Below are 16,768 nucleotides of genomic sequence, written 5' to 3'. Positions count from 1 at the left end.
TGGAGCGTTGGCCTAGTGTTCAAGGGCTCAGCATATCCAGGTTCAAATCCCTTCTCTCCGAAGTATAAAAAAATATTCCATAAATCATAATTGCAGAGCAACAATTCTTGCACTATTCTATTTAAATGTTTGTAAGTAAAATCAAACAAGAAAAAAGGCTACAAAAATTCATAAAGAGGCTTTGATTGCACTTGGTGCATGCTCTACAAAACACAAGGAATTTATGCCTGTACTAGACAAACCTAAAGAAAATAGAAAGTATGCTTTATTTTCCCATAATAATCATAGAAGCAAAACTAATTTAAAAAAATAAATTCCTGCATCTAGCTAGCGAGCTATATCCCAATGGGAAGCACCATGTTAGAAATAACAATAAGACTCTTCACCTTATGATTGTTTGAGTCAATCCATTCTAGTGAAGCTGACAAAACAAGGGTATCCTCCATTGGTGGCCCTTGTACCTTCACCTTGAAAATTTTCTTTTCATTAACCTTATTGAAGACCAATGTATCAGGAGTTACAGTGACCTTGACATCCTTTGGTGCCTTCACCACTGCCTTGTAGGTAGATTTTTCAGGTCCTACGTTTGTTACTGTCCGTATGAAAGCAGCTGTGGTGCTAGAGTGAGGATTTTCAACCTGAACATTCATGGACGGATAGTTTAAAGCATCATGACCACCAAAGGGAGAAATACTCGAACAGTTTGTATTTTGATCTCCTGTGACAATGCTTAGTATTGTTCTAGAGTAGCTCGCCTTGCATGTGCTGCGCTGGTAAGAGGGTACATCCTTGCTTTTGGTGTGAAGGTGTTGACAGAAATTCCCTGTTATTGCAGCCAATCATATCAGTAGTACAATCGATTGACATTAAAAAAATTGACGGAAAACATAAGGAAATTAAATGTCGAGCCACGTTTATTTATCATCCTGTAGTATATGTCTGTCAGTGCCAAATTGAAATAGAAATCATCATGTGATGATCTAGAGAGACTTACAGAAGTCTTAATGCTATTTCCAATGGTAAGAGGAGTCCTGAACTGCCTATCCATGCCACTAGCACCAACAGTTAAAATCCAAGGAGCCACATTTCCTACTGAAGGTAAAGCTGGCCTTCATTCCCTGCCGCAAAACTAGTCAGGATCCCTTTCTTCATTGCATGAAATGATCCGATCGCAATCGCATCGTTGAAGTAATCTGAAACTGGCCCACCGACTGACAATGATATCATATGAACACCATCCTGGATAGCATCGTCAAATGCAGCCATTATGTCCATGTCACTACACCCATCTTCGTAGCACACTTGATAGATTGCAAGCCGGGATGACGGAACCCCACCTCGAGCAGTGCCTTGGCCCAGGCCATACAGGGCTTGCACCCTCAACCGAGATGCCAGCTACTGTGGAGGAAGTATGGCTGCCACGGCCTTCGTCATCAACTGGGGTGTTTTCATCAGGACGTCTGTTTTCTAAGTCGTATGACCTCGCGCCTATTACCTTGCTGTAGGCGGGCATCACAGTGTAAAAAATACAGGGAAATTAGTCATCGGAAAAGATTAAAAAGGAGAGATTGGTTGTTCACCTAGGATTTTCAGAGAAAGTCATATCTGATCTCTAGCTTATGTTTGTTTGTTGAGCAAATAGAACTCACATTGAGACTAATCGGTCCAATGTCGACAGAAATGGGACAGAATCTAGGCATGGAAGGGGCAAAATTTGCTTTTTATCTGTCCCATGCTGTGCACCGAATCCAATAAACCAAATGCTACCTAGATCTTGGTGATTTTGATGCCTCTATTTCAGATTAGTAATTAAAACATTAATGAAGATGGAAAAATCTACTTGTTGCAGCCAGTGAAGTTGTTTCCTTTTTGGCAAGCACCCTTCGATGATGATGAAAGTGGCCCAAAACCTTTGTCATCAAAGCTTGGGGCATCAATATAAACTCCTGAGGATAATCACCATAAGTTACTTCCCTCTAGCACCAACTAAAAGGGAAAGATCAGACGTTCAGCCAAGTATAAAAAGAAAACACCAACAACAATGCTACTCTCCACTTGAGGTTTTCTTTCTACTGAAAGAGGCATTCCTATAAAATCCCGTGATCTTGTGGTGAGAAGCTTTCTCTTGGTACTTAAAAACACTGAGACCACGTTTTTATCCCCTGTAAATTACAAAAAAAAGAAGTTTATATGTATATAAATTAATAAATAAATCTTCACAGAAGTTAATTTATTTCATTACAAATTTTATGGTTTCAAGACGTTTTAATCTCTCAGCTTCCTCTGGCAATAGATGCGCTGCGAATGCATCAAAACTCTTTCCATAGCTGTGTATTCTAATCCGTCGAGCTACATCCTCACTGAAAAGAACAAGAACAAGGTGAAATACATAAAAACATATATGCATAATTTTTTACGAAAAAGATATTCTCAGCTCAACTGTCTCACTTACTCTCCGAGAGCTGATGAGAGAAAACCATGATGACGATCAGCAGTAGAAATGTGGTGAGTGTTAGGTGCATTTCCCATGTAGACAATGTAAGCCTAGTGATCAAAACCAACAAAATTTCTTATTGTTAACAATAATAAATAATCCAAGTACTTTAAATATTGAAAAAAATCCAGATACAACCTTTCTTTCCTTGTCTTTGGACCCATGACTCAATGACAATGTAGCTAGAAGCAAGACACTGAAGATAAAGATTGTTTGTTTCTCCATTGTTTGAAAGTTCCATGCATAGTTGTGTCTTCTTTCTTGCTATTTATGCATGGAACAAGGTTATAATTTAATGGCAACAACACAGTTGCAAGAACACAGCTCTACCAACAACTGAGTTGTATCCTCCGAGCCAAGTGGAGCTTGTGTGAAGGAGTTGTATCATCGCACTGTAATTAATCGAAGTAGAAACGGATCACTATTAACTGTGATTAAAACCCAACTAGAAAGAAATGGGGTCTGGGCCAAGCCCTAATATGGGTTGGGCTTTCTGAAAATGGTGCAGAAATTAAAGCCCTGAAGGTTCTAACTCGGCTTTTTTCATGGATGTCTATATTTAAGTATGCTTGGGCTTGAGACTGGTCATCCTTTTTCTTTTCACATCATGAGACCGTATAAAAGTTGAATTTATCCCAATTTTGATACGATAAATTCAACCATTCATGCACTATTTTGACTAAAAAAATAAATTTATTAAGAATTAAATCCCAGATTTTCCCTACTCTCTTCGCAACAAAAATAAAAAATATATAGCTATAAAAATACAATTAAAAGAAAAATCTTCAAATTTTTTTTGAGTTGATTATAAGAGTATTTTTTTAAGTATCAATTTACACATTAATCAAGACTAAATTTTTCTTCATATGATTTTAAAGGCACACCCACATTTACCTGGTGCATTCATTTTTTTAAAATAATAATATATTCTTTGCATTCATTTTTGTAACAAAAAGTCCCTGAATTCATGTTACAGATTTTTCATGGACATCAAATTCGTGATACACATTTATAAATTTTTTTTTTATTTGATTGGTGCAAGAGAAAATGTTCTACGTGACCACATCAGTGCACAATTGTCAATAAATAAAGTTGACTGGGCCATAAATTTCTAACATAAAGCTTAATTCTCCTCGTTAGAATACGTCAATTCATCAGATTTCTCGAAGCTATATATATATATGGCACACAACACGATAGCAATAGAGACAGCTGTTCATAGAAATCAAAGAAGCCGGATTATTTTGGAGAGAAAAAAATCTTAAAGAAAAATATCACTGGGTCCTAAAACCCCCAATTAAAAAAAGAGTATTCACTTGTAAAACGGCAATTAATTATAAGGGCCGCAGTCAAACTTCACTGCATTTTATAAAACTACTTTTTTAAAAAATATATATTACATCAATACTGTTTTAGTATTTTCTAATGGGGTTTCTTGTGCCCATATAAAAAAAAATATTTTGATATATATTTATCTAAAAATTTATTTTTAAAACACTTTGTACCTCAATCCCAAACACCCAAAATTTAAATTAATGTATTAATCTGATATTAGCTGTGGTTTGACATTCTTATATTAAAATAAATTATAGGCTTGAATTATCTCATTGTTTTGACCAGGTCATATTTAACTGGTTATTGTTTATGGGCCATCTGTTGTCCGGTGATCATAGGAAGAGATATTTCCATGTTAGGCTAGCCGGGACAAGAAGGCAGGAGCTAGGTGCCAAGCAATATTTTACAAATTGTTTTTGCTATTTATCTTGCAATTCCGATGACATGTTTAATCTCCATGTTTTACATTGGTAGCCGTAATATTATCCAACTGAACCACCAGCAGCAAGCTGTCTGCCTGCTAGAAATCACCTTCAACATGTCTAGAGAATAAAAAACAAAATCTTAATGCGTGTTTGGAAGTGTAGTTATGTTACTTTTCAAAGTGCTTTTCACTTAGAAAAACATGTCAATAATATTTTTAAAAATTATTTTTGAGATCAACACATCAAAATAGTTCGAAAACATTAAAAACATATTAACTTAAAGTAAAAAAAAAAAATTAAATTTTTTAAAAAGTACTTTTTCATCACAATGCCAAACACCTGAGCGTGAATGAAGGCGTAGTCACTGTATAATGTCCTCTGTAGGAAGGGAATGCCACCATTGACACCGCTACTATATATATATATATATATATATATATATATATATATATATATATATATATATATATAGCCTTGTGAAGGAAATGGTCGAGATGCTAGCTTGAAACTGGCCCTTCAACTCCTCGCAAGGTGATCTTGGATTAGGTTGTTCTTGTGAGTGACCATTTCTCTAGTTTTGACGAGCATGGGGGATGGTGAATTGGAATGCCGACATGCTAATTTACATGCCTTGCCATGTTTGGATATTCGGGTTGAATTTCTTTCTTTCCAAGAGCTAACATCATAGCTCTTTAACTTGATTTAACTTGGTAGATTGATTTATTTATGGAATCAAGAATTGGGAGCACGATGCAAGATGAGCGTTTAATTTAATTGGATAAAACATTGATTTAATATAAAAAAAATGATTGATTTAATCTAGTTTTTAATGACGTAGTTGATTAAGTCAAACTTGAATGAGTCAACACTAAAAAAAATAAAATAAAATAATTTTATTTTAATAAAAATAATTGATATAGGTTAATTTGGTAATTTATAAATTAATATGATAATTTAATTACTTGTAAATTTTTTTACAAGCCAGTTTTCAGATTGAGTGTACCGATTATAATTTAATTAACACTTGATATCCAAATTACGACATTATAATTCCTGTACGTGTATAGTTTTATTTTAGTATGTCTATCGTTCTCTAAAAAACATATTTTATTTTTGTATACTGGCCCCTCTACAAAAATTATTGGCTATGCCAGTTCCGATCCCCTGCCTATTCCTCCCCGTCCGGGATCTTCTTCTTCTTCTCCTTTTCCTTCTCCTTTTCTACTGTAGCTAGCTCCGGCGCAACTTTTTAAAATCTGAATTCATCAGATACAAATCACGCCATAGTTGAGCCACAGTGAACCAGCGGACCAATGGATCACCTTACTTGGCCAGTTCTTAGGACAACTGAACCTTGAGGTCTTGCTCATGTACATGGCGGTCCACGACCTTGAATGCGATGTTTCCTGTTACTGCAAGCATGTTACAGTTCCCACACAACAATTGTCGATAATGTCAATATTTTGCTATCCAAACTCTCAAGTAGCCACTCGAAAAAAGGTTGCTGTCAATGTCTGGACTGCTTTTCAGTAGTGCCAAAAAAAAATAAAAAAAAAATGATTTGCCATGGCCAACTGTGAGTTATGGGAAAGCATGAACTTACAATGATGGTACGATTGAGAGACTTAGAAAAGCGCAAAGACTATTTTGTTGATTTCTCCTCTACTCTATCACGTCTCCTTTCAATCCTTTTCCATGCTGGAATCACTTCAATTCAGTCGGGTGTTATCAACGTTGATCGATCATACACCAGAGAAAAGATTGTTTTTTCTTTTAAAATATATATATATATATATATATATAATATATATATATATATATATATATATATATATAAACGGATTAATATATTTTTATTATTTTTAATGGGTTAGATTTTATTTTTTTATTGTTTTTTCTCTTTTTAAAAAAGAATCTATGGAATAACTATCAGGATATTATTTTATAAGTACATTATTCCATAGATATTATAAAATTTTCTAGAATGAATTAGCTTGAAATCTTAGGGTGATGAAATTATAACTGCTGGATATGGATACGCGCGCGCGTGTATAATAAAATCAGCTAGAAAAAAGTAACAACATTTTTTTTTTTACGTCTATTGTTTCCAAGTAGTTTCAGTGGAGGCACGTGATTTTTTTTTTTTTATATAGGAATTAACAAGCCAAGAAAACGCATCAATCCAATTAAGGCCCGATACATGGAATTACACGAATCACGTGTAGCCCGGTCTGAAAACATCAACGCGGACATTGTCGACGGAAGTGTTCACGTGTTGTTTAGTGGTCCAAAACATATAGCGACTCTGCCATCGCGCTCCAAGAAATTAATCTTTATTTTATAAAATTTTATAACAAGGGTGGATATTTTATTTTAGTCTATTCTTATCGGATAGAAGAGTTGTAATTATTATTTATTTTCCGATTGTAAGTTTTAAAAATATTATATTTTTCGGAATGTGTATTCTTGTAGATGTTGGCTTGATTCAATCATTTAAAAAGCCTGTTTTATTTCTTAACCTTTTGGATTTAAATTCCAGTATCAACACTTAAAGAATAGATATATTTATTATTGAATTAGAAAAATAAACAATAAAAAAATTACACCATGTCAGAGCACAACACCAAAGTAAATTATAAAAAAAAAACAAGACGACATCAAGCAACTTCTTGGTTTGCTGCATAGTTATAAAACCCTTTATGGTTATGCGTTTAACAAAGTTAATTGTATTATATTAAAATTAATAAATTAACAATTAAGGTTAAAAATCTATTTGAAAGTGTTGTTACGGTTATTTTTTAAAGTATTTTTTACTTGAAATATATTAAAATAATATTTTAAAAAAAATATATTTTTAAAATCAGTACATCAAAATAATTTAAAAACATTAAAAAAATATTAATTTAAAATAAAAAAATTAAATTAAATTAAATTTTCAATCAACTTGGTTTATTTTATTTTAATTTAAACTGGTCCAAACCTCACATGGATCAGGTTTCATGAAGCCCGTCGGGCCTTGCAGGCTTTACAGCTACAGATCAGAGATTTAGCGAGGATAGATTTAACGAGTGGACAGCAGCTAATGGTGACTTCAGCATCAAATGCTTATCGTTTTCAAGCGGAAAACAAGGTGTCCGTAATTTGTGGGGTCCATCAACTTTTACACTCGGTCTAAATTCTAGATGATTGAAATGTTGCCTTTTGAGTTTTGTGGAAACCGTTGGTTGTTTGTCTGGCACGTATATGTTTCTAGCACATTTAAAACGTGGGAAACATGTGGAACAACAAATGGCACGTCAGTTTGCCTCCTCTTTCATGTCTCGTAGGATTGATTGTTACCTTCCATTTACTTTTGTCATTGTCAACAAGAGGAAAAAGAAGCATAGTGATATCTCCCCCGTATAGATTTTTCTTTGGGATGGAATTTTCAAACCCGTGTTTTTTAGAGCAAGATTGCAATTCCAAAACATTATCTTGAAAAGATCACCAAACACTCATGAACCAACTATTTTTATGCTTATAAACCAACTTTTTTTCTAGCTGGTGCAGATTAACTAAAATATACACAGTATTAATTGCTATATTGTAAGGTGCAATCTATTGTCTAGCTAAGCAAAAATAAATCTTAGTTATGATGTTTAAATTGTATATTTACAGCATAGGAGAAAGATAGGTATGTATATAAAGAGAGAGGGAGAGGGAGTTAAAAAATCTCGAGTAAGTAAAAGATTATAACTTTAGCATCGCAAAGTTTTCTATCAAGTCACCGCGGAAAAAAGAATCTGCTAGCTATAAAACGAAGGAATAACATTTATGGGTGATTGTGTGTGTTAGTTTTTGTAGTAAAACTTACTGCACACTTGAGTTTTCAGGAACAAACTCCTTCTCCTAGCTCGGGTTATGCATATTCTTGCGTGTTAAAAGAATTAGTCTTTTCATGAAAAAAAAAATAGAGATTTTGAAACTTTCAAAATGAAACTTTTTTAAAATAAGAATTTCCCTCCAAACCAAGAACCTGTAGGAATCTTTCACTACCGTAGATCAATGAGCAATGAACTAGATTATCATGTCCCATTAAAGAAAGATTTTAGTCCCTCGACACTATAAAAAGTAGCAAAAACATACTTTTTATTCTTTTGATTTTTTGAAATTCGGGTTGTATCACGACTTTCCCATATGATCTCTAAGTATTTCTGAAACTTCACTCACATTCTATACCATTTTAGGTTAAAATGGTTATTTAATATTTCAGTATGAAACAAAAAAAATATTATAACAAATACATATAATTAAGTAGTACTAACCGTGTATTGTTATATACTATCATATTTATTATTATCTTAATTAATTTATTTATTAGCTATTATTTTTATAAATATTTATTTATTTGTTACTAATTCATGGATTACAAGCCTCCCTTTTAATTCTTCCCATCCCTAGTTGGCAGAACCAGCAGCCATTTGGATGCTTCGAAACTTCACATGTATGCACGCTCCATGTGGGTCTGGGGGAGGGCACTTGCAGATCCCTTTGAACTATCAAAAATCAATCTGCCTTGAACCACTTGCAGGTATGATTAAATGAAAGGTTAGACGTGGCTCTCAATTGGAAATTGGAACCATGCAAAGGAAGTTTTTTCATTAAAATAGCTTCGAAACTTGGTTCAAAACGAGACGAAACATATATAACGACAGAGGAGGTTTTAGTTTGTCTTCACGTGATCCACCATTCTTGAATATGTACCGACATGCCGTCTGCCGCCGACGTGGAAAATCTTGCACGAAGTGATCAATTAAGTAAGTAAAGTACTGAATCTTAATCATGAAGATGGAAAAAACACGAAAGATTCAAGGCACCGGAGCTATGTTAGATCTCTAAAATTTTCTTCTATTGCGCGCAATGCATTACATGTTGAGTATTGACAGCCGGAACCTTGACAGTAGAGACAAAAGGAGATACTGTCTCGTGCACGAGGTGTTGTCTATAGTTGCGTGTTAAAATTTTACTTCATAATTATTGTCTAAAATCAGACAATCTAGGGATTAAATTTAAGCATGTTAAATTTTATACAGGAGGATTGGGGGTGCTGAAGCGAATGCGAGGGCATTTGCATTATTATATTGTAGTTTTTTTTTTTTTTTTTTTTTATGAATGCATCAATTTAGATATAAATAGTTTGTTTAAAAAACAATAAAAAAGAAATTTAGAATCGGTGTGTGAAAGCTTAATTATTGTTAAAGTGAAAGGAAATGTTTGATGAGTACTGAAAAACTGGCCAGTAGAAATTATTTTGTTTCAAGAAAAGTTTTCACTCTTATTCCATGAAAATTAAAAAAAATATTTTATAAAAAACACCTCTAACTCGTAATTTTGCTATCAACATAATCATCTTATAATTTTGCTATCAACATAATCATCTCGCCACTACCATCACAGCTATAATTTTAAAAATTATTTAAAAATACAGTAAATATTGTTTTTCAAAGTATTTTTTATTTAAAAATATATTAAAATAATATGTTTTTAATTTTAAAAAATTATTTTGACAATATCAGCATATCAAAATATCTAAAAATATTAAAAAAAATAACTAAAAAAATAAAAAAAGCATTATTGAAATGAAAAAAGAAATAAGTTAATTACTATAGTTTTGAAACCCGACCCGGCTCAGCGGGTCGACCGGGGATTCTGGGTTGGACCCGACCGACCTGGGGCTGGAACTAGACGGGTTGAAGAAAAAACAAGGAAAGAAAAAACCAAGTGAGACCCAACAATTCGATCAAAAACCCGATTGTAACACACTAATTTTTTTTTATTAAAATAATATTATTTTAATTTTTTAAAAAAAATTAATTCTAACAATTTAGTTAAAACTTGAAATCCGGACGTTGGATTGATGGTGTCTGTAAAAACTATTCTAATTACGATTATTTTATTTATTGTTAATGGCACATATGTAGTGTTGGCTCTTAATTAATATAATATAATATAGCTAAAAACCTACAGATGAATACTGACATAACAAAATTGTATACTGCCACTGTCTAAGAAAACTACAAGTCAAGATTTCTCCAAAACGAAGGTTTCTAATAAATACTATCCGAATTGATTTTTGGGCCAGATACATGCCTCGATCGATGCAAGATTTTCAATTCCTTAGGTACAGCTAGCAGCGATCTTTTTTAATGTTCTAAAATTTAATTCAACGGCAGATTTTTATTTAATGTGCCTTCCCTTGCAAGCGCATGCAAGCAGCTAGCTTTTGCTGGGCGCATGGCCAAGTCAGAGAAACGTGTTCTTAATTTTTTTTGAAGTGCTAAAAGTCTCACAGGACGACTTATAGCGCTGAATGGTTATGTTTTGAAGAATGTTATTTTTTATTTAAAAATATATTAAAATAATATTTTTTTTATTTTAAAAAAATTATTTTTGATATCAGTATTAAAATATCTAAAAATAACAAATAAAAAAAATAATTTAAAATAAAAAAATAAATCTTTTTAAAAATAAAATACAAACAGCAATAGTTAAATTAACAAGAATAATAGAACTGGCTCTACATGCAAGAAATCAGAAAATTGATTCCTTCTCAGCCTAAAGCACCGGAATAATTTTTATAAATAAAATGTTTTAGTGATTGCTAGTTAATTATATTTATTATTGGAGATGGAAATGTAATCAATTGCTAATATGGGTTGACACGCATAAATTTAGGAATGGTTATTTCTTTTATTAAAAAAAACATGATCCAACACCTTTGGTGGTCGTGTTACACGAGTGTTTCAATACCATCAACTGTGGGGGTTTTTATATATATATATATATATATATATATATATATATATATATATATATATATATATTAATTACTGGTATATAATACTTGATTTAATGTTATTATTAGCGTATGAGTAGTGATTACAGCTGGCAAACAGTGACGGCAAGATAATAAAAAATTTGATCTTCCGATAAATTCACTGTACCCTTACAAGGGACCACTTGACCATGAAAAAAATAATAAAAAACAGAAATGTTTAATGTATTTTTTTTCTCCTTTATATAACTTTTCTCAATCACGCTCTTAATTTCATATTAAATATTGGTCAAACTTTGAAGCTCCGTTTGCCACAATCACATTGTTATAAGAAGAACCCTTAACTCCATCTTGACGTAATCAATTAAGATAATTCTTTTTGGGATTGACAGAGAAAATAACAATAACCCAACTGCTGCTACAAATCTTTGTGAAAATTATTAAAATACCTTGAGAACACGTTTTACTCAAATATTTTGTCCTTTTTATTTTTTTAAGTCATTATATTTTTAAAATGTTATTCAAGTATTTAAAAAATATTTAAATACTTATTTTGTTAGTCTATAATTATATTTAATAAATCATTTATATAATCTAATTGGAATAGATTTAATCCATCCATAAAATTTTTACATTTAACAATCTAAAATCTCCCTTTATCACAAGTAAAATTACATCAAAGCCCCCTTAAAAGACAGAAATGGAATGTCTCCGAAAACAAAGTCTCATAGAAAGAAAGAAACCAAAACCCGAAACTACCCCTGCCAACCAGCCTTGAACAACAGATAAGCCAAGGACAGTTTTGGGAGCACACTGTAACGGTCCACTGTAAAAGCACTCAAGATGAGATCAAACGGTAAAACAACAACGTTATTTATGTTCTGTTAATAAAACTGAAAAACATTTCATCGCTAACACGATTGAATTCCTAAATATTAGAGCTGTCTTCTTCAAAATACCCTAATCTTATAAAAAAGAAAACCTCTCCTTAAATATTAAAATGGTTTTGATAACATGAAAGTATGGAATACATAAGCAATCAACTGGCGGTTCCGCACACAACCCAACCGACATGAGAAGAAAAAAGAAATTCTCCATACCAAGAAAAAAACGAAAAGGCACAAGACAACTGCCAAAAGACAAGGGAAAAAAAAGAAAAAGAAAAAGAAAAAATAGAGAGCACGTGGTTGAATGTATTTTCCTCAACAGTACGTGTCGAGCACACAGCGATCTTTAGCGCACGCGTTATTCATGCAAATTGATGCCACAACTTTCTATACCTTTGATTTGATTGACGGACTTTTGCAACTTTCTACACTTTCCAAGGCCTCGATAGCTGAAAGCTAGCTAGCAACAAAGTCACAATTGGATAGGATAGCAAAGAGCAAGTTAGCGACCCACCATTTCATTTTCAAGATAGACAGCAGTGGAAATCTTGCTACATATACCGCCCTTCCATTTCATTTGCCCTACAGCTTCCAGCTCTTGCCTTCCTATACTCCTCTGAGAACACACTCTCTTTGTTTTTCTTGGTTTCTTGAATGGATTTTTTAGCTGCTTTTAGTTTTCTTTTCTTTGGTTTTACCATCTTGTTCTCTTTGTTTTCTTTCTTGATCTATGTTTTGAGGCTGAAACCATGGTGTAATTGTGATGTTTGCAAGACCTATCTTTCTTCAAGCTGGACCAAAGATTTTGCTAATCTTTGCGATTGGTACACTCACCTTCTCAGAAAATCAAAAACTGGTACAATTCATGTCCATGTTCTTGGCAACATCATCACTGCCAATCCTGAAAATGTTGAGCACATGCTGAAGACGAAATTTGAGAACTACCCAAAAGGGAAACCTTTCTCTGCACTCTTGGGTGATCTTTTGGGTAGAGGTATTTTTAATGTTGATGGTGATCATTGGAAGTTTCAGAGGAAAATGGCAAGCTTGGAATTAGGGAGTGTTTCCATAAGAATGCATGCTTTTGATCTCATAATGTGTGAGATTCGTAGCAGGCTACTTCCTCTCTTGTCATCAGTTGCTGATGAACAACGAGTTTTGGATTTGCAAGATGTGTTCAGAAGATTTTCTTTTGATAACATTTGCAAATTCTCATTTGGGTTAGACCCCGGATGCCTCGAGTTATCTTTGCCTGCTTGTAAATTTGCGGCAGCTTTTGATACCGCGTCAAAGTTATCTGCTGAGCGAGCCCTGGCGCCATCACCAATAGTCTGGAAGATCAAGAGGCTACTAAGCATAGGCTCGGAAAAGGAACTTAAAGAAGCAATCAAGAAGGTGAATGAGTTAGCTGAGGGAATGATAAATGAAAGGCGAAAAGCAGGCTTCTCTAAGAACAATGATTTGCTATCAAGATTCATGACGTCCATAACTGATGAGAAGTATCTCCGAGACATTGTTATAAGCTTTCTCTTAGCTGGTCGCGACACTGTTGCTTCAGGCCTAACCAGTTTCTTCTGGTTATTATCACAACGTCCAGAAGTAGAGTCAGCAATTCGAGCGGAGACAGAAAAGGTCATGGGGTTGAATCAAGACCTTCCTAGCTTTCAAGAAATGCGTGAAATGCACTGCCTAAATGCTGCAGTTCATGAAAGTCTGAGACTGTACCCACCAGTACAATTCGATTCTAAGTTTTCTCAAGAGGATGATATACTTCCTGACGGTACATTTGTGCCTAAAGGGACTAGGGTAACATATCATCAATATGCAATGGGTCGAATGGAGCAGATTTGGGGACCGGATTGTCTCGAATTCAAGCCTGAAAGATGGTTAAAGAATGGAGTTTTTGTGCCCGCAAACCCTTTTAAGTATACTGTTTTCCATGCTGGGGTTAGGATTTGCTTGGGCAAGGAAATGGCCCTAGTGGAGATGAAAGCTGTTGCGCTTGCTATAATCCGAGGGTTTAACACCCGGGTTGTGGATCCGAATCAAGTACCAAGGTTCAGCCCGGGTCTTACAGCCACCGTTAGAGGTGGCTTACCGGTTGTGATTCAAGAAAGGGGAAGCCTGAAAACACATCAGCTGCCTAACAATTTTCCCTTCGAGGTTATTGGCAGACTGATATGATTTTAATGGGTCAAATAGGCGCATGTGCCCTTTTGGTGGCTATTGGTCATCGCACATGACCTTGAAATGCTGTACATATTAGCTCAATTAGATGTTCACTTTTCTTCTTTCTTTCCTTCTTTCTTTATGCAAGTATATATGGAATGTTATGTCTACTCTCCTTTTTAACTAGTCTATGGTACTTTTCCTCTGCTATTGTTTGTCTGAAGTAACAATCTAATTAGACCAGTTTATGTGACTTCTCATAAATAAACTGACACAGTCCTCCCTCTGCAACCTTTCCCGATGAGTTAAAGAAACTGTCAACTGCTATCTTGTACTCCCCCCCCCCCCCCTGAAGAGATAGATTATCCAATTCCAAGCATTGCCACACGATGAAGCTAGCTCCTCTTGATTGGAAGCGAAAGGAGAATTAAGGCTTCAACAAATTGCTCGTAAAACCATGGATAAGGTGGTTGATTCCGCCCCATGATTTACAATTTTTAATATCAGATTCTCGAGGCCAAAGCATATTTACATGCTTAATTTTTGGCCTCGTCTAACATGTTCCAAGCACTTGAGTGGTTTAGGAGTATCGTATCCATAAGCTGGTCCAATATTGATGCTCTGACATTGCTATCCAAAGTTGTGGTTGCTTTACGTAACCATAATGCAGTCTTTGTTATTCTTTAATTAATGGAATCCGACGTGGGGAATCACTAAATTGATTCTTGTTTTTAATTTAATTAGGTTGATGTGTGCTCACTAGAAGAAATTCAATAAATACAAACGAAAATATCGAGAGAATATTTCCGTCGGTAAATTTCTGAGGAATTGTACCGATGGAAAGATTCCCTCGGTATATACCGAGGGAATTACCATGGGAAAAAAAATTTAAAACAAAGCAAAAAAAAAAGATGATGTGTCATTTTTTACCAACGGAATTACCGACAGAATTTTTCTGTCGGTAAATCCGTTGGTAAACTGTGAACATTGTTCATCATGTCGATTACAAAGTGAATTACCGATGGAAAAATTCCGTCGGTATTTTACAGAGAGCTCCAGAACTGTTCATCTTTAAATTGCACTGTTAATTATTTTACTTTACGGACAAAATCACCGACGGATTGAAAATTCGTCGGCGTGTTTTGGCGGTTTTCTGAAAAAATTCAATTGATTTAAAATTTTCATTTAAATATTACAGACGGAATCACCGACGGATTGAAAAATCATCGGTAATTTTTGGCGGTTTCTGAAAACTTTTTATGAAATTGAAAATTTAAATTAAATATTACCGACGAAATTACCGACGAAATAATTAAAAAATATTAATATTCAATTATCCGTTGGTAAATCCGTCGGTAACGCGTCCCAATAAAAAACCTGAATCCGCTTATTTCACAAGAGACAGACTCATTATTTCTTTTTCCTCTTCTACTACTTCTTCTTTCTTCTTCTTCTTCTATGTCTACTTCTTCTTCTTCTTCTTCTTCTTCTTCACTATATGTAAAAAACATCAATATCTATTTCTTTCTCTTCTTTTCTCTCCTCATCTCCTTCTCTTTTCCTCCATGCTCGGGTATGTCTTCTTCTTCTTTCTTCTTTTATCCTCTTAGTTTTTTTTAATTAATATGCTTCACGAATTTTTTTTTCCTTAGCTTCACTTGCAAGTATATTAAGGTAAGATCTTTTTTTTTTTTTCATGATTTTTCACTATGTTTGTTTTTTATTTAATTTTAATTGATTTTGTTCTTAATAATTGTATAAATGTTGTTATGAGATTTTTTATTTTTTTTTCATATGAGATCAATTTTTAGTTGATTTATTTATAGGATTTTTAAATTTTTAGCAATTGCAACTTCATTTTTTTCATATGAATTTTTTTAGTTGAATTAATTTTTTTGTTTTATTTATTTGTTGCAAATTTGTTTGAGTTGATTTTCTTATTCTTTTTTCCAAGTATTTTGAGTATATATTATACAATGTTGATTTATGTTAATTTAATTATTTTATAATTTTATAAAATGAATTTTTTTAAAATGTTTTTAAATAATTACCGACGGAAATTTCTGTCGGTAATAAAAAAAATTTTACCGACGCATCTGTTCCGCCAGTAAATATTACCGACGGATAAAAAATTACTGACAAAAGATTCACCGACGGAAATTATCCGTCCGTGATTTCATCGGTAAATTAATTACCGATGGAATATGTGTCTTACGCCGACGAAAAAATTCCGTCGGTAAAACTGTTAAATCTTGTAGTGGCTGCTTGGAATTTTTTATCTTCGTTTTTTAGAAAGGGTTCTACTTCGATCTTTATTCTTTTGGAAAGGGTGTTATTAAATTTGACTCGAGAAAGGTATGAAAAGATCATTTGTGAATTAACTTAATTAAAAACCCGTGTTGAATGAACTTGTCCACTTAATGATTTTTTTTAATAAAAAAACAACAATTTTTTTTATTAATATAGATTAATTTACCATCAAGTAAGTTGATGTATATATAATCAGTTGCATTAATTTCCAAGTTTTTCTTTCATTTGCAAGTATTTTATTCTTAAAAGTCAGTTATTTGCCTCAATTTCTTCAAAGCCATGCCACTCAACAATTTCTGTCATTGGTTTTGTGGTGTAGTTTAGCTTTATTGTA

General features: G+C 33.4%; 2 protein-coding genes across 2 annotated transcripts; one reads left to right on the top strand and one right to left on the bottom strand.

Moving 5' to 3' along the window:
* Nucleotides 1-335: 335 nt before the first annotated feature.
* On the bottom strand, nt 336-2,719 carry LOC118045553 (subtilisin-like protease SBT4.15). The gene is given in 9 exon segments (XM_073411261.1): nt 336-638; nt 761-823; nt 995-1,101; nt 1,104-1,368; nt 1,370-1,499; nt 1,841-2,162; nt 2,263-2,360; nt 2,453-2,544; nt 2,633-2,719. Coding segments are annotated over 9 exon segments (1,467 nt in total).
* Nucleotides 2,720-12,436: 9,717 nt separating this feature from the next.
* LOC118045485 (cytochrome P450 94C1) lies at nt 12,437-14,307 on the top strand. The gene has a single exon (XM_035054137.2). The coding sequence runs from the start codon at nt 12,610-12,612 to the stop codon at nt 14,137-14,139; it is 1,530 nt and encodes a 509-aa protein (XP_034910028.1). The 5' UTR covers nt 12,437-12,609; the 3' UTR covers nt 14,140-14,307.
* Nucleotides 14,308-16,768: the final 2,461 nt, after the last annotated feature.

This window comes from Populus alba, chromosome 9, assembly GCF_005239225.2.
Source record: "Populus alba chromosome 9, ASM523922v2, whole genome shotgun sequence".
In the NCBI taxonomy this organism is placed as follows: domain Eukaryota; kingdom Viridiplantae; phylum Streptophyta; class Magnoliopsida; order Malpighiales; family Salicaceae; genus Populus; species Populus alba.
Note: the sequence above shows the minus strand (reverse complement) of the source record. Positions and strands in the feature narration are given on the sequence as shown.